We start from the raw sequence: 24,958 nt of genomic DNA on the forward strand, positions 1-24,958 counted from the left end.
TTTCAATTGAACAGTCAACACAGAGGATCTGATTTTTAATTTATACATACATTTGTTTTATTTTAATACAGATTCAAAACATTTTCAAAGAAATACCCAAGTATTTAATTGTTTCATACAGAAATGCTCTTTCAATTGTAAAGAAACTTTTTGGAAAGGCCATTTCACTGGAACTGAGGGGTTACAGTAAGAGGGAAGTGCTTTAGGTTTCACTGCCTCTACTTTAACAATCATCCATCCGTTCCTTCTTGAAGACCATAAAAAAGTTCCCATTAAAGCCAAACAGCAGTGAGTCTTACTGCGCCACTCCAGACAAGAGTGAGACAATCTCTCCCCTGTGGTTACCATTCACAAAATAACACGCATACTATCAAACCTTTAAAGCGTACATCGTATCTCCAGGCATAAAAAAATAAACTATAGCTCACCAAGTTTTGCGGCAATTGATATTTTTTTTTTCTATCAAGTAATTTACAGTTTCAAATAAACATTTTTTATGATACTATATTATCTTTGTAACTCCCCAACAACCTGTGCAAACAATGTTAGGATATTGATAAATTAAATGATCTGACGATCATCGCTTCTCCCACAATGATACTTCCACAGACAGCATCGCCTCACGCACACAAACCCAGGATATCCAAAGTCATTTATGATAAATTGTTAACTGCTGTATATTATTTTTCTGTATGTCGTTGGTCTTTTCTCTGAAGATTCTCCCATAAGAGCGCTTAAGGACTGGTATGGACAATGAAGACGCTTGGCAAAAACAAGCACGCGAAACGCACACGTACAAACCAAAATCCCAGCGTAATCTAAAATGATGTGCAAATATACCGATTGTGCGAACAAGGGTGGAAAAAGGCTTAAAAGGTCTGGTCATCAGTACAGGATTCGGTCCAGTGGTCAAAGATCTCACAGATGTTGCAGTAGGGCCGTTCGTCACCCTTACTGCCGTGGTAGGTGGTGTGTGGGGGGGAGTCGGGCATCTGCATTTGTGTGGGACAGTCCTCTGTGTCATGGAGGTCGAAGCAGTCGCAGATGTCACAGAACAGCCTTGGGGGAAGCTTCTTCTTCGGGGGTTCCTTTTCACTGCTGCGGAGAAAGAGAAAGCAGCTCCGTGTGTAACTAAAAAGATTGACTTGTACTGCCATAACGTAAGTGTGAGAAAGTCTGCTGTGAACGGGACTTACCCATAGTTATCCAGCTCACTTGGATTATTCCCATTGAGAGCAGCAGCTGCCATTTTCTCCAATTTATCCTTGAGTTCCTCATTTTTCCTCTGGAGGTCAATGATGACTGAATTCAGGAACTCGATCTGTAAAGAAGATGCATAACAATAGCATCATTGATCATCTATAATACAAACAATATCTATTTTTTCCAAACATAATACAGGGTCTCCCTGTGACATTTATTTATTGTATTATGTGCAAAGGACTTTGCCTCAACCCTATGACATGATTATAGATAACAGAAACTATCCCCCGCCACATCCCCCGAATTATGAATCAAATCTCAACTATGACGGTGAATCGTCATTGTGAGTCGTCAGCCAAAGAAAATTCCAAGGAGAGTCAGTAAAATACTCACTTATGATGAGCGTCTTACTGAGTAAACGTCAACCTTTAAAAGATTTAATCTAAGCATCTACAATCATTTCAGCAGAGGGCATATTTAACGCTAAAGGTATTGGGTAATCAAGCTTGATTTGTCTTTGGAAGACAGTTTGTAGTTTTGACACCAACTACAATGTGATCCAAACAATACAAGTGACAGACAAACATGCACAAGTGATGCTGATGAGAAACATTAACAAACCGCTGCCTGATGGTGGTGTAGCATTGCCAACATCAGAGACAGGGCAGAGGAGAGGAGTTGGAGTTTAAGAAAGAGAACAAGAGAAGAATAAAAAAATAAGATTCAAATTAGGACCCACCTACTGCCAGACAACACATTCAAGTCATCAATGACAGAGATGATACAGTATAACATTTTAGAGTAAACAGAGGCACAAAAGGAAAACCGCTGTGAGAGCTGAGATCTGAACATTTAGACGCATTTCACCTCTTTAAAACATTATACTGTAACCGCTACACGAGTAAGCAAACTGTAAAAATCAGAGTCTACTGCTACATCAGAGGTTGCATTCATTAGTAAATGTCTGAGTAAGCAGAACAGTCATTTCACAAACGGCATTCAGTAAGACTGTTTCCGTACGACTGCCCCAAGCGCGGTGAAAATGTAAATGAGTCATTGTCAAACCAGAGCATTCTACGGGCCAGGGTAGGGCAGCATCTTAACACTGAATGTATGAACTGCAAAAACCTTCAATCTATCCAGGCATCAGACAAGTATTGTGAAGAATGAGAGAAAAGGTTTACACACCTGACTCTCGGAAGCCTCCTTAACCTCCCTTAGTTCGTCCGAAACTGGATCACCTGGAAACAACAGGTAAAAGATCCAATTAAAAGCAGGAGTAGACTCGGTTATCTTGTTTTCCTTTGACGGTCGCCTTACAGGCCATAGACCTTAGTGCCATCACAAACATTATATGGTCATGAGTTAAGCCCACTCTTACCCGAGGACTTGTTGAAGGTGTCCGGCCCTGCAGCCAGGTCCTTCTCCAGTCTCTGAACACGGTCCTGTAGATTAGCCTTGTCCCGCTCCAAGGCCTGAATTGTACCCTGCAGTGTCTTAACCGAGTCACTTTCCCCACGCAGTCCAACCAGCTGAGAGGAAAACAACCACGGCTATTCAGTATTGAAGAGATTTGACCCATTGCTCTAAAACATTATGTTATGTGAACAAGTGAAGTCCCGCAACTAAATGAGTTTCGTCAAAACAACAGAAATAAAAGCAGACGTCCAATTTGAGCATTTCATCTACAAGTCAAGACCTGAGAGTCCTCGTGTTTAAGTTCAAAACAGGATTCAAGAGAATGACAGCATAACCGATGTTTTGAACCTGCAAGAAGAAATGTGTCACTAGGTTTGCACTGCCACCAGGGCTTTCTTGCTCACAATTTTCAAAGTTGCCCTTTCAGGTTAGCCATGTTGTAGCATGCACATTAAAAATGAAAGCAGGGCAATATGTTTGACCTAGAAGTGACATCCTGTACGACTTCAATGTAAGAAATGTCCCTGCAAGTACAGCTGTTATTTTAGCTTTATTTACCAACTGTCAAAAGCAAATGATGCTTAAAGTTAAGTCAAGGGCTGTAGGCAAGCAACCTCTTGCATCTTCTAGACCTCAGAATCTACAGCTAAAGATGTTGACTTCAGGGAGCGAAAAACTCTCTGTGCACACGCATCTGTCCTTGCATAATCTCAAACCTCAACTTGCTTGAATTCATTTTGTGGAAGCGCAACAGCTGTCAATATGCTGTCATACCTGCTGACAATAAGAGAGTACCATCATGCATTATATTCTCACCTCACTCCTCAGGTTTTCCACCTGCTGGTCCTTTTCTGATATTAAGGCACTGTTTTTATGGATGGACTGTTTGAGGACAGCCTTCTCCTTGTCAAACTGCTCCTTCAAGGTGCTCCCACTATCAAATACACAAAATCAATTCAATCTCAGAGGTACAGCAAACAAACTCTCCAGGCAGACTGGCCCAAATCTACCAAACTTTGGAACTCAAACTATTTTTTTCACTTGACAAATTTGAGACATTAAGACAATTAAGTGCCATTTTTGTTTAGTCAAAATGTTTAGTACACTTGTCAAAATGACTGAAAATAAAGATAACGATCAAAATAACTTCTAGTACAGACATCATATTGAAAATTGAAATAAAGTAGGACAATGGAAAAAAACATGCAAAATCAGCAGGCCAAGCACATGAAAATATTAAGCAGATGAGCTGGGGCTGTAGGTTGAATTACAATCCGTGTATTATGACTTAAGGTGTATTGTACTTTGCCCTTAGGAATGGTCACATTACACTACAAATATTTGCTCCGTTTCCCATTCACTTCAACTGAAGCCTGGATGAAGATTTTCAAGTATGCGTTTCCCGTTTCGGCTCAATCTCCAGTCCAGCAGATTCTCAGGTCAGAGTAAAGCTTTGCCCAAACATGCATCAGAAACATGACATCACATCCTCGTTTTCTGGGAAAATGCATTGAAAGTAAACGCAATGCGACCATGCCTTGCATGTTCCTAATTACCTGCCTACATATATGTGGTTACTATATTTGTACTATTACATGATGATGACCGACATCACGTAGTACTAAAGGCGTGAAGTACCTGAAGGCATTATTTGGCAGGCTTTGTAAGGAAAAGAACAGCATGACAATACCATTTGCTGAATTACACAATCACTGAATATTAGCATGTGTCACACAGGTGGAAGCATTTGTGTTTATTTCGACAAAAGGCTTTCAAAATATTGGTGAATTTTGCAGAGATCTGAGAAACTGCCCAAATCCCAAAATGATGCATTCTCTTACCTTTGCTTCAACTGTTTTTTGAGTTTTGAGTGCTCATCCTTGAGCTAAGAGAAAGACACATCGTTCAAATACAGTCATGGTTAGCAGATCAATAGCAAACACACAAAATGTCCTGATGATGGTTTATGTAAGATTGTTAAACTGTTGCACCTTCACAAGATCACTCATGGCTTTGTGATTGTTATCAGTGTCCAGCATCAGCTTGTTGTTCTCATCTTGCAGCATCTGCAGGGACTGCGTCTTTACAGAATCTGCTACTTTAAGCTCCTCACTGAATAAACACAAATGTTAAAATTACCTAACAACTCATATTGGTTTGTAGAAACTTCTTTCATGTCTCTGGATTGAACATAACCCATCAATGATATCGTTCTACTGAAATTTAAAATCTGACAGATTTCCATTTTACAAGCAGCCAAAACAAAGGATATCTACTCACACTTCATGGCATAGACTCTCAGTCCTCTGAGTTTCTATGCAAAGCTGCTCTTTGCAAACATTCATGTCCTCTTCGTATTTGGAAATATTGTTCTTCAATGTTTTCAGCTAAAACAAGAATGATACACATTTATTCGCTGAATTTACAGTTACACAAAACACCTCTGAGCGCTTACACCTCCAAGTAAGCAAGCATATCTCACCTGTGCCTCCATCTTCTGCTTGGAGCGCAGGAGTTCCTCCAGTGAAGATTGGGCTTTGTTCTTCTCCTGCATCAAACTGGCCTTCTCCACTGTCAGCTGTTCAAGGGTGTCAGCAGTCTTGCCAGAGGCGTCTGTAGCCTGAATGGTGCATGAGCAGGACATTTGCTAAGAATGGTTTCAAATTGAGAGCAGCAAATAGTTGGTTGAGATAAAACACCTTTTGACCTCTACCAACCCAAATCACAAACGTGCCGAATCTATTCATAATGCGCTGTTTGACCTCAACCAATGATTTTTAACATTATTCAATAAATTAATTGCATGCTTAGTGAGTTTTCGGCATTCATTTCTGATTTAGAATCAGGTATTCAAATGTCAGTTCATTTAAATTTTCAAGTTCAAAGTTCTGGTTGAGAATTAACAACACAAAAATTACACGAAGCAGGAAAATAATTAGTATACTCAAAAATACTCCTGTGGCCTCAGAACGGATACAGACCCCCCCTGAAAGCTGCTTTATATCAACATATCTCATTATTTATTACTACTTTTGTAAGTGTATTGGACCAGAGAGATTTTGCAAGAAAATCTTTAAAAATTGGACTGAATGACATTTGTAAAGCTGATTATTGGAGCAATAACTTCTAAAAACTGGATGTCAAATCAAATGAAATATGAAACGCCATCTGATGGCGAGTACGATAAAGATCACTTTAGACCTACATAGTTATGTAAGCCGAAAGAATTTGCCTCGCATTAGATCACGTTATAAGCCCACAGGCGAAGGCTGGGAGCTCGGGGTAATTTACAGCGGTTAGTAAATGGAAGATGAAAGTTAGACACGGAAACAACGAGGACAGAGGAAAGGGAGACAAACCAGCAAGCATGCAGTGAGAAGGTGACATAGCCCCAGCCAAGGTATGCGAGTCAGTGATTACTACTGGAGGAGGAATACCTCAAGCTGCTTAGAAAGAGCGGTTTTTAGTTGGGACTCCAGCTGCCTGACCGTCTGGGCGGCTTCATCTCTCTCCACCTGCAGGGCGTCCTTCTCAGCCGTTAGATTTGAGACGCAGGAGGAAATCTCTTCCTTCACAACGGCAGAAGCCGAAACCTCCGCGACAGCGTTCTGGCGTTGTATTTCCAACAGTTCTCTTTCCGTTTGTAGGCCCTTGACATCCACCTCTAGTGTTTTCTGGGTAGCGTGCAAGTTTTCTATCTCTCCAAGGAGGCTTGACCGGTCTACGAGCCACTTTTCTTGGCTGGTGTGGAGAGAAGAAATGTTCTGCTCCAATTTACACTGTTCAGCTAAAAGGTCTTCCTTCTGTGTGGTCAGGGAGGTCATTTGTTTACCAATTTCTTCTAGCTTAGATAATAGCTGCCCTTTATCTTCTGTCAACTGACTAGTTTCTTGCTCTCGCTGCTTCAATTGAGTCTTAAAATCCTCCATAAAAGCCTTCTTTTGCTCGTCAGCATTCTGAAGATTAGAAGACGTCTCTTTATTTTCTTGCGTAACTTTGGACAACGTTCTCTGCAGCTCCTCGATTTGTTTGGATAGACCATCCTTGTCAGATATAGCTTTATTTCGTTCATTGGACTCAGCCTGTAACTGGGTTTCCAGAAAGTTCTTGGCCCCCGACATCGATTCAGTCTGACATTTTAACTCCTGGATCTCCTGAAGCAGACTGTGGTTCTCTTTCTGCGAGGATTGGACTTTGTCGTCAGCTGCAGTCTGCAACGACTGCAGCCGCTGACACTCTTTTGTCAGGTTATCGACCTGCTGCACGAGTTCTGAATTAGCCTTCTCAAAATCCATGTTTAGTTTACTGTGCTCCTGAACAAGTTCAGCGTTGCCCTTTTTAAGAACTTCAATATCAACGGTGTGCTTCTGCAGCTCATTTTGTAGGTCAGCCGCCTCTCGTTTCAAAGAGGTCATCTCTGCTTCCACTTGGTCTTTTTGGCGTTTGCTTTCCTCTAGGTTTGCTGTTAAATCAGACTTCTCTTGAATAAAGATGTCACTAGCTCTTGAGGAACTATCCAACTGGTCCTTATTTGTTCGAATATCACTAGCTAGCTTGTCGCGCTCAAGAGAAAGAGCATTATTCTCAGATATGGTTTTTGTGTGCTTCTCTTCTAATTCTCCCATCTCTCCTGCCAAACGCTCATAATCCATTTTCTGCTGCTCAAGTGCTGAATCCAGGCTCATCTTTTCTTTTCGTACAACATGTAAAGTCATCTCAATTTCAGAATTCTGAAGGCGAAATGCTTCTTTCTCTTGCTCAAAAGATGATAATGCCTCTTTAAGTTTCCTGTTGGACTTTGACAGTTGTTCTGTTGAGACTTGAAACTTCTCCTGTATTTCTTCCATCTCTCTGAAGAGCTTTTCCTTCTCATTACAGACTTTTCTTTGGAGTGCAAGTAAGTCTTCTTTCTCCTGCAGAAGGTGAAGCCTCTCAGAATCAGTCACCTGACTGCTGGTCTTGAACTCTTCAAGCATCTGGGCCAGGCTCATTTTGGAGGCTTTAAGTTCTTCACACTCACAGACACAGCTCTCCAAATCTTTCTTGGCAGCACTGAGCTTATTCTGGAGCTCCTCCTTCACCGTCTCAAGGCTCTTTTTATCCAACAAAGCAGCGCTGATTTCAGAAGACATCCCCACCTTTTCTTTTGTCAGCGTTTCTGTGAGGGCCTGCAGCTGGGTGTTCCTCATCGTAAGATCTTCTTTTTCTAAGTTTAAGGATTTAAATTTTGCCTGCAACTCGGCATTCTTAGCATCAAGCGATTTTTTGGCATTTCTAGTCGAATCTCTCTCTAAAATTAGGTTTTCCTTCTCACATGTGAGCTTTGACACACTTTCATTGAAGTGATCTTCAAGCCGGTTCTTCTCTTTGCAGACATTTTCATAATCCTCATGTAGGTGCTTCTTTGTAGTCTCGGTTTGCTGGATGTCCTGCTGATACTTAAGAAGCAAGTCACTCTTCTCTGCATTTTGTCTTTGAAGCTCCTCAATCTGCACCTGGTGTTCACCTTTGGCATGCTTCAGGTTTTGGTTTTCAGTCTGTACTTCCTGAAGAAGATTTTTGAGCTTCTCCAGCTCCTTGTTCAATGAAATCCTGTCTTCATCCGAGCACTTGTTGTTGGCAATTAGTTGCTCTAGATTCTTTGAAAGCGTATCTCTTGCTATTAGTAGTTCTTCATTCTGGACTGAAAGCTCCTGGTGACTAATCTCAAGGGCTGAGAGCTTAGTCTGCACATCTGAAAGCTGTTTCTCCAGTTTGCCCTTCTCAGCCTTAACATCTGCACTTTCCTTACACGTATTTTCCAGATCTAGACTCTGCTTTTCCAGTTTTTGGGTCAACTGTTCAGCATCATGTTTGTTGGAGTCAAGCTCAGCAGAAAGACACTGGGAAAATAAAGTTGAAAGAAAAAAAAAAAAAGAGGCGGGATATATATATATACATACATACACATACACATGGAAAAGTAAGATGAATCAAAAACTAAACCAAGCAGATATGTCCAACAGAGTGATATGCAATTGGAAAGGTTAAGCTGCAGGCGCATCAAAATGGCAAAAGACCACACCACAGCTACCACCACAATGGTTTTCAGCAATATGAAAAGGTGGAACATTTTCACTTCAGCACTTACTTACTTTTAAAACATGTATTAATTAAAATGATGCCAACTAATTTGACTGGCATATAAACAAAGAGTGGCTGACGGCTAGGGAGGCACCAATACTAACTCAATCAGTGACCACGGGCCAATCTTTTTAATTAAATTGTATACAAATAAACAATTTACATTATATACTGGAATCTTAAAAAACTAACCATTTTGTAAGAAAGTGAAAATGTCCCACATAAATGAAATATCAGGCGAATAAACAATGCAAGCAGGGGTACAGAGCTAAAGTAGTAGAACATTTAAATCAATAGCTGTACATGCATTTACATACAGAATGTAAATGCTAAAGATTAAACTTGAATCCTACCCAGTGCATAAATATCCATTTAGCAAACACAACACAACTCGTTAAGTTATTGGCTCGGCTAATAATCATACATTAATTAATATACATTAAAAACATGATTCTAATCAGGTGTACCCCTGCAAGCATATGGCCAGTGATACCATCCAATGAATGTGAGAGAGGTTATGTTGGGGCAGAAATGAGGAACTCATCACAAATGTATGTCTGTATTATATGTATGATGGTAATTTAGCGGGAAAATGTTGTTGATTATATACATTAATCACTGATGTTAAATAGACAAAAATCCTTTATGTAAATTTTCATTTACATAAAGGATAATTTTCAATGATCAAACATTAGTAAAGTCAGTAATACATAAAATAACCTTTTCCCATGAAACTAGTTCCCGGCAGAGAATGTAAAACCCGTTGATCAAACTAATATCTGTGTATCTTGGAGGGTTTGTGCTTACCTGAGCCTGTTCCTTGTACGGCTGCAGCTCAGACACCAACTTCTCAAGCTCCAGGTGTTTGTCCTTGTCGGAGGAGAGCTCCTGCTTCAACTTGTCAACCAGACTCTGCAGAACCTCAAGTTCCCTCACATGAAGCTCTGAAACCTGAGACACGGATTTCTCTTGTGAGGCCTTGAGCTCCTCAACCAGGGTCTCACCCTGTTTGACAGTCTTCTCCTAGAAAATAGAAAGATGATCATTATGACCTACCGTACTTGTTTCCAAGCAGCCCGTGACTCAGGGATACACTTAAGATGCACAATGCTCAGTATTACACGTTTTAATGTCCACAAAACTTGTAGTACCGGTATCTGCAGTTAAATTATCATACACATTTTTGCGACTGCCCAACAATACTGACCAGATTAGCAACCTTGTCCTGGAGGCCACTGATCTGAGACTGATGTGCATCTCTGGTTTCTATCAGCTCCTGCTCTTTGCGGGATTGTTCTTGCTGGAGTTGTTCATTCGAGTGCGCCACCTTCTCCTTCTCCTCAGATAGTTGACTCTGTAACTCCTCAAGCCTCCTGAGTGACAACAAAAAAAAAGAGGACATCTGAGGAGGATGTTCAGTGACAGGTTAGATAACTAACAAAATAATTGACTACAGCATGGAATCAAACAAAGGCAAGATTGTTTTCTAAATGCATCATAGGGAAATGGGTATCCAATTCGGACATGATTGGTATAATATGTTTTGTGGAGTAATGAAGTAATATGGGAGCAGGGCAAAATGAAGTGTGGCACCTTTCTTTCTGTATGAGATCACCGTTCATTTTGGTCAGCTGTACTGAACTATCGCCAGAGGTCTTCATCATGTCCAAAATATCATTTTCTAGCTTGCATTTGTCCTTCGAGAGCTGCTCAAGCTTTTCATCGGCAGCCTTCAGTTTCCTGTCGAGCCCTGAGTTAAGACAAGACAACTTCGTTCATAGGTTCCAAGGTTCAACGAGGAAAAAAGCATTCTAGAAACAAAACATTCAAGCTGAATGCAGTTCTACTGTTCTCACCTGCAAGTTGACTTCTTAGAGACTCTGATTCTGTGGTGAGAGATGTGCACTGCTCTTCCTTCTTACTGAGCTTCTCAAGTGTTTCTGCAAAACAAGAACGGTTATATTTTAGATTCTAGAAGGCGTTAAACACAAACTGAAATGTTACACTGGCTTCTCATTCACCTTGCATAGTGTTTGATGATGTCGTCTGCTCCTCTGTGCTTTCAGACAACTTTTGTTTCTGTGGAGAAAGATATTTTGCATCAAATTTGTGTATGAATTTCTGCAATAGATCAAAATTTCCTGAGTGTTGATTTTCGTGGTTTGTACAGCATTTGAATAGTTGTTTATTCATTAGACCAGCTGATACATCAGATTAACAGATATTTTAACTGATATTAGCTCATTGCAGATATCGGTATCTTTGTATATGTTGGCCAGACATGATTCAAGTATGATTTTTATCGAAGGGCACTGAACATGAAAAATACAATGACTTCAATCCCAACACCAAAAGGTACTGTATCCACATCCAAAATGTGGTTATAAGTCGCACCAGGCCTCCAAGCTGCTGTTCCAGGGCACCCTTCTCCTGCTGCGCAGTGGTCAGACTCTGCTGTAAAGAGAGGACTTCCTGCTGTCGGCCCTCCAACTGTGAGCTCAAGTCACTGACCTATAGCACACGTCAAGAACAAATTACAGAGGACAAAAGAAGCATCGTCTGGAAATGACATTAACAGAAGAAAAAAGGACACAACTTTGCTCAAACATGAGATGCACTGAAAATTAAATATGAATATGGTCAGGAGGTGAACCCACCTTGGCACCCTGGTTGTTCCCTTGGCTCTGAACCACCTCTAATTGACTCTTCAGGGTCACGAGCTCCTGGTTACCTTGTGCTACTTGGCTGCGCAGAGCCACCATTTCTGAAATCTGCTCTTTGGTTTCTCTGTCCTTGTCTTGGGCCTGTTGTGCAAACATTGGTTCTTTCTCCTCAAGCTCCTTCACCCTAACTTCAGCATTATGGAGTTTTCCAAGAACGTCCTCCATCTCCACAAGGTGCTGCTCCTCCATTCTTTCAACACTGGACCGTAGTGACTCCTCCAGTCGTTCCTTGTCCTCAATCAAAGAAAACAGCTGAGCCTTCAGTGCCTGCGTCTCCCGAGTTAAAGCTGCCGCATCGGCCTCATCCTTGGCTCCAGCCTCCTCTAGAGCCAAATTGTGCTCCATTTTCAGACTCTCTAGTGCACTTTTGGTTTCGATAAGTTCTTTTGTCTGGGCACCTGCGCCTTTGCTGAAGGACCCCTTCAGCTCCTCCACGGCTTGTTGGTGAGAGGCAATGACAGATCCCAACTTCGAACGCCACACTTCAATAACATCAGCATTCTCCTTCTCAGCCTGGCTTACGCGCATCTGCAACTGTTCGTTGTCCCCAGAGAGCCTTACAGATGTAGCCTGGAGATGGGCAGCTGCCTCACTGTGGGTCTTTTCTTGAGCGTGCAGCTTCTCCTTGTAATTTGTTAGCTCTTCTTGCTGCTTAACTTCTTGGGAAGCCAACTGATCCCTCAGAGACTTTATCTCTTCCAGAAGGGGAGAAATAGTTGAGTTTGAGTCTTCAGAGCCTTGTTGGGTCCCAAGATGCAGCTGCAGGTCAGCTACCTCTCTTGTACGCAGAGAAAGATCCTTCTCAAGGTCCATAATGCGGGACTTTTCCGACACAGTAGCAACCTTTAAGAGCAGAAATCTGATATTGAATGATGCGTCTGACATGCTGAAGTAATGTGTACTAACAAGTGTGTTAAAGACTTGATCATACTTTACTGTTACTGAACAAATGAAAAAAAAGGATCGTTCAACAACACACTTAAAATGTTTCTGACAGAGAAATTGTCCAATTAATGAGGGTATGAAAAACATTGATCTCAAAAACAAGGTGTTATACTGACCTCTCGTGGCTATAAGCGGTATGGTCCAAATAATGGAAGTGAACACTGAAAGCATGTATGGAGCTATAGTAGTGTGTAAGACATTTCCCACCATCCATTACACTATCACTCTCAATCACTGAATCCATGGTAAAACTGACCACATGATTTAGGAGAGGTATGAAGTAAGAAAACACTTTGGGAGAAGTGACATGTCCAACTATTTTTATGTTAGTCCAGCTATCTTCCAAATCCAGTGTTTATTCTAATCTCAAACATCTCTTTTGACTGCGTCAACCTCATATTTAATAGCCAAGTTTATTTAATTATTGAATCAAAATCAACTTCTTCTTGATCAAATAATTGTCAAAAGGGAACCTGGAGAAACGATGGCCTGAAATTAAAGAAATACATTTTCCCTGATGCCCTTTATGACTATAATACCGTAAGGGACCACAAGGATGCTTAGTCTGGGAGGTGGGGCAGGTATTGGACCAGCCAAACGCAAGGACACCAAATAAGCAGGACAAATGGATGCTGGGAGGGACCGGGGAAGTAGAACCGATGAGCCCGACAAATGCAAGCTCATACAAAGCAAAGCTCCAGTTACTGCCCAGCACTGTTCTGTACCCCGTGGAAATGTTTTGGCCACTATCCCCGGCACAGGCCCTCTTTTCCAACGCAGCGCACTACAGAGCGGAATTCATTACCCTAGTGTCTTCTAACTCTCTTTGGAGTTTCTCAGCTTTGGTCTTTTCAAAGAGTAGGCTCTGTTCAAGCTCCTTAATGTGGGCATGCTCCAGTCTGGTCTGCGTCTGTTAGTAAACAAGGGGGAGAGGAAGAGAACACACCAGTGCCACCATCACATGCCAGCCCAATGCAGACAGAGAGGGAGTGAGACAGGAGAGAGGATGGAGGGGTTCGGACAAGGACAATGGTGATGGATGGTGTGTGTGTGTGTATTTGGGAGATTGGGGAAAGGGCATTGGGTGGGAAGTGAATGATGACAATGGAAAGACACCCCATGCAGAACCTTCAGGCTGTGCCATAAACAGCTGCACACAGGGAATTTGTGAGAGAATGGTGGGAAATACAAAACAAGCGACCAAAGAGGGGGCCATGTGTTATGAATATGCAGGATGAGTATGTTGATGGAGGCAGTTTATAAGAAACCATGCAAAGTTGACACCTGGTGAACAAAGCACATTGATTGTTATGATACACTGAAAATCTGTGTGTCAAGCCAGCAAGTATATTACATAAAAATGACTTCACCACATCATGGAGAGAAAGCAGCGATGGCTGTTTCCTGAGCGCGATACTTTAATGGATTAGATCACACAGAAGATATCTGATGTTCTAGGATTGTCATTTTGATTTAACAACACAGAGTTCTAAAGACATATGGCTGCATTGGTCGTACTTAAAACTAAACCAACATTATGTCTTGATTTTATATTGGTAAAATCATTAAGTCTGTAGCATTATCAATAACCACGCTGCTTTCTCTCATTAATGATAAGGCCATCGTCCACAGTAGAGTAAGTATTGTAATAGAAACCACCCGTTATCAGACACCATGTGCAGGATTTGTGACCAATTTAAGAGAAATCAATCAATAACGCAGAAGCTTAAGCTGTAGGGCCCCAGAAACCGAAAGGGTTCCCATTTGACTTCTTGTTATTGTGTGCTATGACTCATGGTTTTATGGCAACTTATTGGAGCATTTCATGGCACAGGTTTGTGATTATGGTCTTGCATGTTACCCAGCATATAGACTTAAAGTTTCATTTAAAAAAATGCCAACAGCTTATACCAGGTGTTTGATGGACACAAACTGATCAAATAAACTGCCATGGCTGACTAATTTAAGTATATACCATACACGAAGGTTATGAATAAGACAAGAAGAATGTCATTATGAAACTATGAAACTACCAGAAATATATTTAAGGGCTCACTGTACATTTTCTGGGTAATTTGAATGCAAGTTTACTTATATGCACCCATTGTTCATTGTCCGTGGATGTGGAGTAGGTACACACTCTATTTTTACTGTACTTTGTATAAAAATTACATTAGAATTTTGAAGTTGAGTGTTTTTCCCATTAAATTGCAGTGGGCCAACTGAATACAGGTCTGTGACTGGACAGTGGGATGACAAGGGAGCATCTCCAGTGGTTCCATGCTGAGCACTGGACCAACATATAAGACGAGGAAGAGAAGGAAGAAGAAGCAATAACATCACATCACTGAACAGGGAGGCACCGAGGGTTATAGCACAACATTAGTAATTACACCTTCAACAGCTTGAAGTCAACAAAGCAGTTTTTGAGTTTGGCCGATTAGACGTTTTGTTGGTGTCTTTCAAGCTGCATGCAAGTTTTTAATATATCCACAGCTGTGAGTAAGTAATAAACTGTTAGTGTACACGTTTAAAAAGAAGATAAAAGGGATATTCTAACCCTGCAGCCCTCAATTTAAACATCTAGTTTGAGCTCGGTTGCCTTCAGGGTAATTGAGATGGTCCCCTGTGTAGCACTGTGGAATAAATAACAAATCCTTGACATTATAACATTGTTTCCCTCACATAGCCATATGTGCAGGAAACAGCTAAAAACAATCCCCCTAGCTTTGATAATTAACTTGGACAATATATTTCCAAAATATAATATATACCATACAGTTTGACTGTACATTAAGTATTTCACCCAGTTAACCTTACTGCAACATTATCAATATGCCTTTTGTTCAGTGACCACATGGATATCAGCATGTATTCATTTCTGCCTCGTCATCAAAGCCAGAGCCTTCCTGCACCACTGGGTGCATTTGACCGCACATCATCTAATGTATCAAATTGTCCGTGCAAACTTATTGAGGCTGCAGAATGGATCCATTGCTAACATAAACAAGAGATAATGGAAATGCTCTCTCGGGACGCAACTGTAGCTCAGTGACAAGGGATACCAGTTAACCCCTTGCAATCTTAAATCGTATTGGACCTGCACACAAGGAGACACACTGATGTGCAGTAAAATAAATATGTAAATCCATTTATTGTCATGGAAATAGAGGAAGGTATAATATGTGAACTGAACCACGGTGCAGGGTGAATGGAGCACCTGCTGCTTCGGACTTAGAAACAAAACATCAGTGGGACAAAACACCCACTTCTGTGTTCAATAAAAAAAATAAGAAATGTCTGATTTGATATTATTGAATTGATCAATGTTTTTTTTTCAAACAGGAATTTTAAAAGAAGTGTTAGTTGCAATGGTGTGGATTTGTGTTGCGTGTTTACCTCCAGGTCTCCTTTGGTAATACAAGCTTCCTCTACGCGGAACTGAAGGTCCTCCACCTTCCTGTTCAACAGAAAATAATTATCTTGAGGGAGCGTTGTTGTTGTTTAGACATAACAGCAGAACTAACAACCTATAACATATATGTAAATAAAGATGAAGAGAAAGGTTAAGCCAACTCAGGCACATATCTTTCCTCTGTATATTATATAAAGTCCTATTATAAATATATCAGACCACATGGATATCAGCATGTATTTATTTACTTCTCATGCCCTTTTCTCATTTTTTTCTTTCGACTAACTCCCCCAATAAAATGGAAACAATAGATGCTGACATACTGCCCTGGGTGACTGTCTGGGAATCCTTACCTACGCTCCTCCTCCAGCTGGTTCAGCATCTCCACTTTGTCTTTGTCTGCAGCTTCTACCAAGGCACGTAACTGATCCATCTTGGTCTCCATCTTCAACGGAAAGGTAGATCAAAATAAAAAAAATATCAATGTAGATGACCAGGCAGCTCTAATTCTCAGTGTACTTTAGGACCAACAGGAGTGTTATTACTGAACCACTGGGAGAGCTGACCTGCTCCTGTTCCTCCCTGAGCAGGCCAATCTCTTGCTCCATCTCTCCAACATGGCCAGTAGCTTTAGCAACTTCAGCCCTCTCCGTGTCCCGCTCAGCCATGAGCTGCTCGATATGCTGCTGCTTCTCCTTCAGCGCCTCCTGCAGGGCCGTGGTGCCTGAAATCTTGCGATTATACCGCGATGACGTCTCCGTTAACTACGGAGAGACAGAATACAAGCAAGGTTAGACGGGGGAGTAAGCACAGCATAAAAAATAATAATAGGTGAAACCGAGTGTGTCCATGTCTCACCAGGCCTGTACGGCTGGGCTTGGCGCTGACCGAGGAGGCCACGGAGCTCATGGTGCTGATGGAAGAGGCACTCGGGCTTCGCTTCAGCCCCGATGGTGTGGCCACTACTTTGCGAACCGTTGTTTTTGCTTTGGCTGGCGTGGTGGAAGGGAAGCCAATGCGTGTGACTTTGTGCACAGGAGCAAATAAGCCATACTTGGGCTGGCACTGAAAATATCTGGGAACACATAACGGAATACAAATATAATGTAAATCATAGTATACGTGTCGTTAACTTTTAGTTATTTACAGATCCAGTGGCTGTTGTACCTTGTGCCTGCCACGGCCCCGTCATTCTTTCCTAAGGGCTCATCCAACTCCACACCACACCACTCGCCTTTAGCAAAATCTGTTTCTCCAAGAAAACGTACCACTCCTGCCTTTGTACCACCGACCTGAGAAGAAAACACAAAATATTTGCCAACATTTAATCTCCTCAACAGATAAGAGAGGCCTAGAGAGTAATCAGCTTTGCCTGGTAGTAAACCCTGAGTGAGATAATTCCATCAAAGCAACAGAAACAAACATGTACCGGCTTTGAACAGAATGAGGCCAAAGTAAGGTCAACATATGGTCAACATATGGACACCATGTAAAACCAAATTCTCTAAATGCAACGAAATGTACAGGACTGCACAGAGCAGTGTTAGTACCAGTACTTCCTTTAACTCCGACCGTTAATTACTAAGAAGAGGAGAGTTCAGTTAGTCATATGGTGGAATATCAAGAGAAGAAATGTTTTTTTGTTGGATAATGTAACAATCTTTACCAATACTCGATCGCCCATCTTCAGTTCCCTTTCCCCCTTCTTGACTGATCCAGTCTCGGAGAGGTTGGAGATAGATTCACTGTTTGTTCGTGTGAGGTTGGAGGATGGTGCAGCTGGTGTAGCTGGCGGAGCTGGCGTAATGGAGGAGGCCTTCTTGGTTGTCGTTGTAGTTGAGGGTAATGTTGATTTTGGGGCAGGTGTATGCGAGGCTACGCTGCCAACTGAAGGAGTGGGTGATGCAGCGCGGGAGGGGGGTGCCGTCTCCGTTCCATTAGCCTCCCCTTCTGTGAGAGACAACTTGGACGGGCGGGTAAATATTCCTCGCAGGGCTTCACACTGGAAATAGCGAACTCCTGCAACTGACCCGTCATTCTTCCCAATTGGCTCATCTAGAACAATCCCGGCCCACTGTCCTGGGGCAAACTGTGCCTCTCCCAAGAACTGTATGTGGCCTGCTTTATTCCCATTCACCCACACACGCTCCCCTATCTGGAAGCTCTCCCCGGCACTCTCGGCATCTCCTCCAATGGCACTTGCGTCTGATTTGTCGGCCGCATTAACTTTAGCTCCCGCTGACAAATAAGGAGAGAGAACAGGGGTCTTAAAACTCCATTTTCTGAGAAAGACAAATGTCACAATGCAGTGCAAAGCATTTAAATATCATGTGATTTGATGTACAGAATATACTATGCATGTTTAATCTTTCCTCTGTTTGAATGTGTTTCCTTACCAACTTAAAAAGGTATCGTCAACCAACATTTCTACGGGACTTCCAATTGTCTGAGGCAGATGAGGTCTCGGCTAAATGTTTCAAGAGCAAAACTATTCTCATACAAATTATTACTTTTGTTTCGGCAAGATGTTGGCGTGAAAGCTGGGATGCCTACATCTCCTTAATGCCATCCCCATACACTGCACCAAATATTCACTTGCCTCGCGTATGAGACTGTGAGCCCCTTACTGCACACCTAAACCAACTAGGACTGAGCTGCACAGAGGTTCCCGTGGCACTACTCTCAAAATCGGCCTGTTGTAGTACTCTCAACCCAGAGACCAAGACATGTAGAGTGGTTTACATGGTACACAATGTTTGTCCCTATCTAAGGTTAGGTGACTATTCAATATTATTGTTCATCACCTTTCCATTACATTAGTTTGTATTATATGATCACATAATTTAGGTCTTAATTGGCATGTTATTTCTTTTGGCAAAAGTAGACTAATAACTTAAGAAAGTGTCGTAAATGTCAAAAGCCCAGATGATTAACCTCTCCGTGTTAGATCCACCACAGTCTGCATTGGACTTTTCATCCTCTGAACAGTTACATGTGTAGCTTGGCATATAGGAAATCTGAGGATCCCAATCCTACTGTTCATTAGGATGTTTTACTATGCTCGCATGCTGTGATTAAATGCAACCTAAACAAAAGTGTGTTCAGCAGATCTCAAGGTGGGTCTGCTGTTGTGTAGTCCTTGGGATTTGAGATAAAATAGCTGGTGAGTGTATGTCATTTATCAGTTCTGTTCATCCAATGAAATGAAACAGCCTTGTACAGCTGTTCGGGCTGAAGCACCTCGCAACAAGAGAGAAGCATCAACTCATGAAAACAAAACTGTAAAAAAGCTACAAGGCACTACAAGCTAAGGCATATAATGACATGAACTAGGACCAACAGGTCTGCCAACAAGAGTGTGACACAGCGTTTGACATAATATCACATTCAATCATGAACCAAACAACCCCTGGCTCGGGAACACTGGAGGGCAAACACTGCACTGCCACAAGTTCCCCACAGGGTGAAGAAGCTGCACAAGGGGCGGTTCTTACCCGTGCTGGTCTTGGGGGCCGCTGTCCCAGGGGGCCTTCCTATCTTGCTGGGCCCTTTGATCCCACTGGGCTTGGCTGTGCTCATGTTTCCTCTTGTGATCTGTTAGACCCACAAGGCGTTCCGTTGTAGGGTACAGACTGACCCCAGACCATCAAAACAACAAGTTGCAGCTCTGTGATGGTGAAGTTTTTCTCTCCTCACCAAAATGAATCTGACAAAAAATGTTAAATTAAAAAAAAGAAACAAAATATGTTGAACGAAAAGAAAAACTAGGAAAAGGGAGGAGGGAGAAAAAGTGCTGCTCACAAAAAGGACCCTGTTTGGAAGGGAGACAAAAAAAAGTATTACTTAAATAAATCATATTTTTTACTGAGCACTCAGAACCACTGCTGGCTAACCAATAATAAACTGTTTACCAAAATCAATTTGTTATTTTCTGACTTTTTCCATTTCTGACAGCAAACATTTAATGTAATAAGTAAACTAATAACTAGCTACAGATAAGGCATGTTCATTGACTTTGTTTGTGGTGCTCTGTTAACGGAGGCATTTTGTTTCTGTTATGACAACAAGGTCCTCAGTACACACCACGTCACAGTTAAGACCTAAAAATACCCCGTTTAAAGGCCAGTCGATATGCAGTCTATGTTACTGCCATCATGAACTTCTGAAGAGCTCAACATCTGTGACCTTGACCACGATACAAGCAGCACCCCAAACACTCTCTCACTCAATCTATAATTCTGGCGCATAAAATCGCTGAAATCTGTTTGGCAGCTTTTCCTAAAAACAGGATTACTGTGGAAACAAGACCACAATCACCAGCAGATTAGGCCGATTGTCAGATTAGCCGACCACAGAATTGATTGGCTGAATGTACCATTTAAACATGGCCCCCCTGCTGTTAGTAGTTTGACTCAGTGTTGCATTGTGGCTTTTATACTGCTATTGCCTGGACTCATTCAACCAAAACAGAAAAACTAATGTCACGCTTTGAGTTTCAGGCCAATCTACTGTCAGATCTGTAGCATCCCCAACAGGATCTCTGCAGGTATAGAAAGTATAGGACACCAATCCTGATGCTTGATTGAGCTACTACAATCTTTAAAAGCAAACAACCCACAAACACACAACCAACCTAAAGCAAGGGTGAGTTGCTTTGTCAACAACGTGACCTAACAATTACTGCACTGTGTATGTGTACAAGCAGGCCTCTATGATGAAAAAAGTGTGATTCGCAAAGAAATACACATTTTTACCAAGAGGGTTTCCACACTTTTTTTTTTCTTGGATTCCATATGCATTTCCCCTACTAGTTAGAGAACAGCACCTCTTTTGGACTTGGAATTTGCTTTAGCACCTTACAGGTGAGAACAGAGAGCGTATTGTGATAAACATTCTTGATTTAAAAATATTCTTTACCCTGAAATATGCCTAAAAAAAATTGTAAATCAACACCTCCGGTGCCTTATCACCTCTCTTGCAAAGTCAAACTGCTGTGAGTCCGTTTGAGGTTAGCAAAGACGCTCGACATCACAGGGTAGATACATCTAATATAGAACTTGTTCAACAGCGTCATACAAACATCCCTTTCATTCCTCAACAGGCCTAAGAGCTACAGCATGTAGGTTCACCACAAGGATCGAGAAGACACGATGCAACACAACACACACACCCTCCTAGATGTTTCTCAATGGAAAATAAAGACTGGCCGTCAGAATGCAGTGACCTAGTTCAAATGCAGCGTTCCAGTTTTCTCCCACTGTGCCTTTGAATGATACTGATTGGTTCCCTCGGGTCAAGAGGAGGTCTGAGACGGAAAGCTTTTGAAAAGCTGAAGACTGCATGAATTGATCGTTTGACGATCCAAATCTAAAAAGGGAAACATTAAAAAAATGTCACAACTTTGATGAATTTCTATGAATGAGCCATAAGCCTGTGGAATAGGACTAACGCATCTAAAAACCAACTGCATTATGAAGCCGCAGTTGAATGTCACCCGGCTTTACTGCGACTAGTGTGAACATTAACAGAGGATGTTTCAGCTCTGATTGGTGAACTGAAGCAGTCAGCTGAAAATGATCCACTTAGTCTGGAGAAGTTCCCACGACGGTCACTTTAATCTGCAGCTAGGAAGAAAGCCAAATACCAATGTTTTTCAAAAGTTTAAAAAGGGAATCAATATGATAATGTATTAAAAAGCAAAATTAAGAAAAAGATTAAACTTACGCTTCACTAAACTACCTCCAAATTCCATGTAGTTTGGATGAATGTTTTGTGATGTAAATACACAAATAGAAACGGGTAGATGGTAGCCTCTAAAACAGAACTGAGACTTCTTAAAATGACAGCGTAGACCTAATCGATTTCCATGGTGGTAATGACAGACGTTCATGTGCTCAGACTGTTTAGGCAATGGATATGAACAGAATAGACACACTTTGTGAGGATTTTCCTGGAAGCAATTACCAAAAGCATGTTGGAAAAAACTTCCTAAATGATAAAACAAAATCCATCTGCAGATTAGTATCTTCATAATACTTCAGCGAAGCATTTCCTGCTGACTACAGGAGTGCAAAACCACTTATGATACAGACATTAGCTGATCTGCTTGCATGTTTTGTAATAACAGCAGAAAATCTGCATCCCTTAAGGCCCCAAGTGTTTGTTAACTGATGGGAGGGTGTCACCGATTACACAATTCAGTGGGTTTTCGTTCCACAAGGCTATTTCCGTAGGTTAATATTAGTCATCGAGATCAAGATTTTTGAACCCAGTACAACCTGATTTCCTTGGAATGTTTTTATAGCATGTCCAGCTGTTGCTGATTGGTCTAAAGCTACAACCGTAGCTTCTTAGTACGCCTCTACGTCTTCAGAGGAGTGTATTCACAGATGTATCCCTCACTCCTACACTCTTGCTTTTGTTATCACGAGGCCAAATCGAGCTCTGGTTCTTCCTTTTTGAGGAAACATCTGCCGGGATGCTTGTGTCGGACCCTGCTAGCACTGACAAAGGAAGGTGTAAAAAAAAGCACTAACAGGACATGAGCACAAAATAAGAAGCAGAAGCATTCTGCACCGGTGTTGTCTGGGAATACAGACTCACCTGTTTTCAAGTTAACAATCCTCACTCTCAACAGGCAGACATAAAACCTATTACAGCTAGTGTATATATCCACCACTGCCCTGTCCTACACGGATTCCTGACACTTAGTTTTGCCCAGGCATAATTGAAACAATAATCACATGGTTTAGTAGTCAAGGTTTCCAATGTTGACCCAATCTAAAATCCAGAATTTCAGGAACCAATAGAGCCTCTTAAACTAAAACAGGGTGTTTGTACTACGATAAGTGAATGTAAAAATCATATAAATGGTGCATGCATGAAAAAAAGATAATATCTCGCTAAAGTTACCAATTTAGGTCGTTTTATCTGCCTCCCCACCAATGTTAGCATTATCTCATATATCTTGAACTCCATATGGAGAAGTACAGACTAGTAGAAATACAGGAACTTTTTAACAAAATTTTTATTGACATTGCCTTTGCAATTCCTAAGACTGCAACCCATCAAAGCTTTATTCGTGTCGATCAGCCCAAACAAGTTGAACTGCTTTTTGTATGAAATGCTAACTATTAATGCCGAAGTCACACCTTTAAACTCTCAAATGGAGACACTCTACTCTTGAACTTGCATGTTGCTGCACTGACACATTGCAGAGTACCTGTTACGTAAGGTTATGGCCTGCCTTAACGTGCCTCGCCTTCAGACCTTCTTCAGTAACGTTAGCTAACGGAGTGAGAGCTGTCGATGAGGTGGCACATCTGGTAAGAGCCTGTTAAAACACACCACTGCAGCTAACTTACCTTACTAATTGAATCCACGTCTCTGGTGAGACAATATCCTATTTAAGGTGACTTATACCGGTAACAGCCACATGTGTACACATCCGAATTCCGCAGTGACTGACCACTGTGGTAAACAGGGCGACTGAAGCGAATTCCACAAGTCCAAAAGTCTCCATATGTGTCTCCAGTAGGGCACACTGCTGCTACAAGTTGAGAGTCAGCCTAACAAATTGTGACATATTAGCGTAGTTCACCTGTAAAGATATGTTGTAGTTATAAGCAGTTCGGTGACTGCACTGTCACATCCCTGGCTAAATCCCAGCATGTGTTCACGATAATAATATAGCTAAGTAACGTTAGCAGTGAGGCCCGAACCGTGGTCGGGACCAAAAGAAGGTAGCTAGCTAGGTTAGCTAAACTAACACCTCAAGTAACGTCTCCACTACCTGGACAACTTTAGCCTTGCGGTTAGTTTCCTGAACTACCTGCAGCAAAAAGACAAGCAGGTTTAACGTACGGTAATACACGACCTGAGCTAGCTAGTACTGACCTGATATGTTTCTGTACACAGCCTACGTCTTCTCAGGAGGAAATACACAGCTAGCAAGCTGAGTGGAGAACCACGACGAGTGACTGCTCGGATTTAGACGGCTCAGCCCAGTGCACGAGCTGTCTCTCAACGGCCGGTGTCAATCAGAGATGAAATGTTCAGTGAGATGAACACTCCCTCACTTCTAAGAGAGCAAAACTATCTCCCGACACACAAACTTTACTGTGACAATTAGGAAGTTAAAGGGAGTCGCATAAAGCTAAAATGCGTTTATATTTTTGCTTGTATTGTACTTTGTTTTTTTTTGTTTATTTGTTTTACTATTGGGCGGTTCAAATGTTGTAATATTGTCAAACTAACTGTTTTACTATTTAAGCATACAGCGTGCAAGTAACGTTAAGGAAGTAAGTCCATTGGACCAAGTGAAACCAGGTTTAATTAATCTCAGACTCTTCACATTTATGATCATAATACCAGAATTTTAAGATTCTGAAAAAAATATCCGAGTCTAAATTCCAAGATAATTGTCAAGATTTTAACATAAATTTCTGACTTTTCAATATAAAGAAAGAATATAAAAGTTGAGTTTAAACTTCATGTCTGCGATTAATACTTTATCACAAAAGGTATGAGACACAACCTTCTTATATAGAGGCTATGGTCTCTAAGGTTTCTCTTTGCAAGGGGTGAAATAACTTTTAGCACATCCACACATGGGCTTGTGTATGCATGCATTTTTGCATTAGTATGTACGAGTATGTGAGTATTTAGTATGCAACTATGTGCAAGTCAGTCACAAGTCTAAGTGCAAATGCTGCGGATACAAGTTTTGGTGTGTACTGTATGTTCTAACATTTTGGAATATGACATAACATCCACGATGTTGGTAAATTATCTTAACTTTTAAACAGCATGTAATGCTTTTCTAAAAATAAAACATTCTCAATTGCATATGGGAAGTTATTAGTACTACAATTTTGCATGCTCCAAAATCTGTTCTTTTTAAAATTCCTCTTGAAAGTATAACAATATTGTTATCCTATTTTCTGCAAAAGAAAACCCACCAGTCAACCATTTTATTAAAAAGGCTCATCATGACTGACCAACACTCATTTGCATCTTGTTATAACATAACTGGGAGACCAGACGAGGAACAAACTAAACAGCAGCCGTGAGCAAATAAATAAGGCTGTCAATGTTCAGGTGGCGAGACTTTAAATCTGGAACCACACCA

The 24,958-nt window shown here is 41.3% G+C and overlaps 1 protein-coding gene across 4 annotated transcripts; it reads right to left on the reverse strand.

The window, feature by feature from the left end:
- Positions 1-28: 28 nt before the first annotated feature.
- clip1a (CAP-GLY domain containing linker protein 1a) lies at positions 29-23,826 on the reverse strand. Of its 4 annotated transcripts, none has more exons than XM_079270194.1 (25): positions 23,725-23,826; positions 19,323-19,639; positions 17,495-18,066; positions 16,996-17,120; positions 16,687-16,903; positions 16,395-16,592; positions 16,182-16,273; positions 15,813-15,873; positions 11,403-12,311; positions 11,140-11,256; positions 10,767-10,824; positions 10,602-10,685; positions 10,339-10,495; positions 9,953-10,118; positions 9,553-9,768; positions 6,060-8,504; positions 5,105-5,242; positions 4,903-5,009; positions 4,614-4,734; positions 4,464-4,507; positions 3,439-3,556; positions 2,585-2,735; positions 2,392-2,444; positions 1,197-1,321; positions 29-1,098 (listed from the first exon to the last, which is right to left on the reverse strand). In XM_079270194.1, exons 2-25 carry the CDS (start codon positions 19,405-19,407, stop codon positions 870-872), a joined length of 6,588 nt encoding a protein of 2,195 aa, XP_079126320.1. In that variant the 5' UTR covers positions 19,408-19,639; positions 23,725-23,826; the 3' UTR covers positions 29-869. The 4 variants fall into 4 exon arrangements, with proteins under 4 accessions (XP_079126320.1, XP_079126319.1, XP_079126322.1 ...); XM_079270193.1 differs by having other exon boundaries at positions 16,374-16,592; XM_079270196.1 differs by lacking the exon at positions 6,060-8,504 and having other exon boundaries at positions 16,374-16,592.
- Between the last annotated feature and the right edge of the window lie 1,132 nt (positions 23,827-24,958).

Source organism: Melanostigma gelatinosum (assembly GCF_949748355.1).
Source record: "Melanostigma gelatinosum genome assembly, chromosome: 6".
Lineage (NCBI taxonomy): Eukaryota > Metazoa > Chordata > Actinopteri > Perciformes > Zoarcidae > Melanostigma > Melanostigma gelatinosum.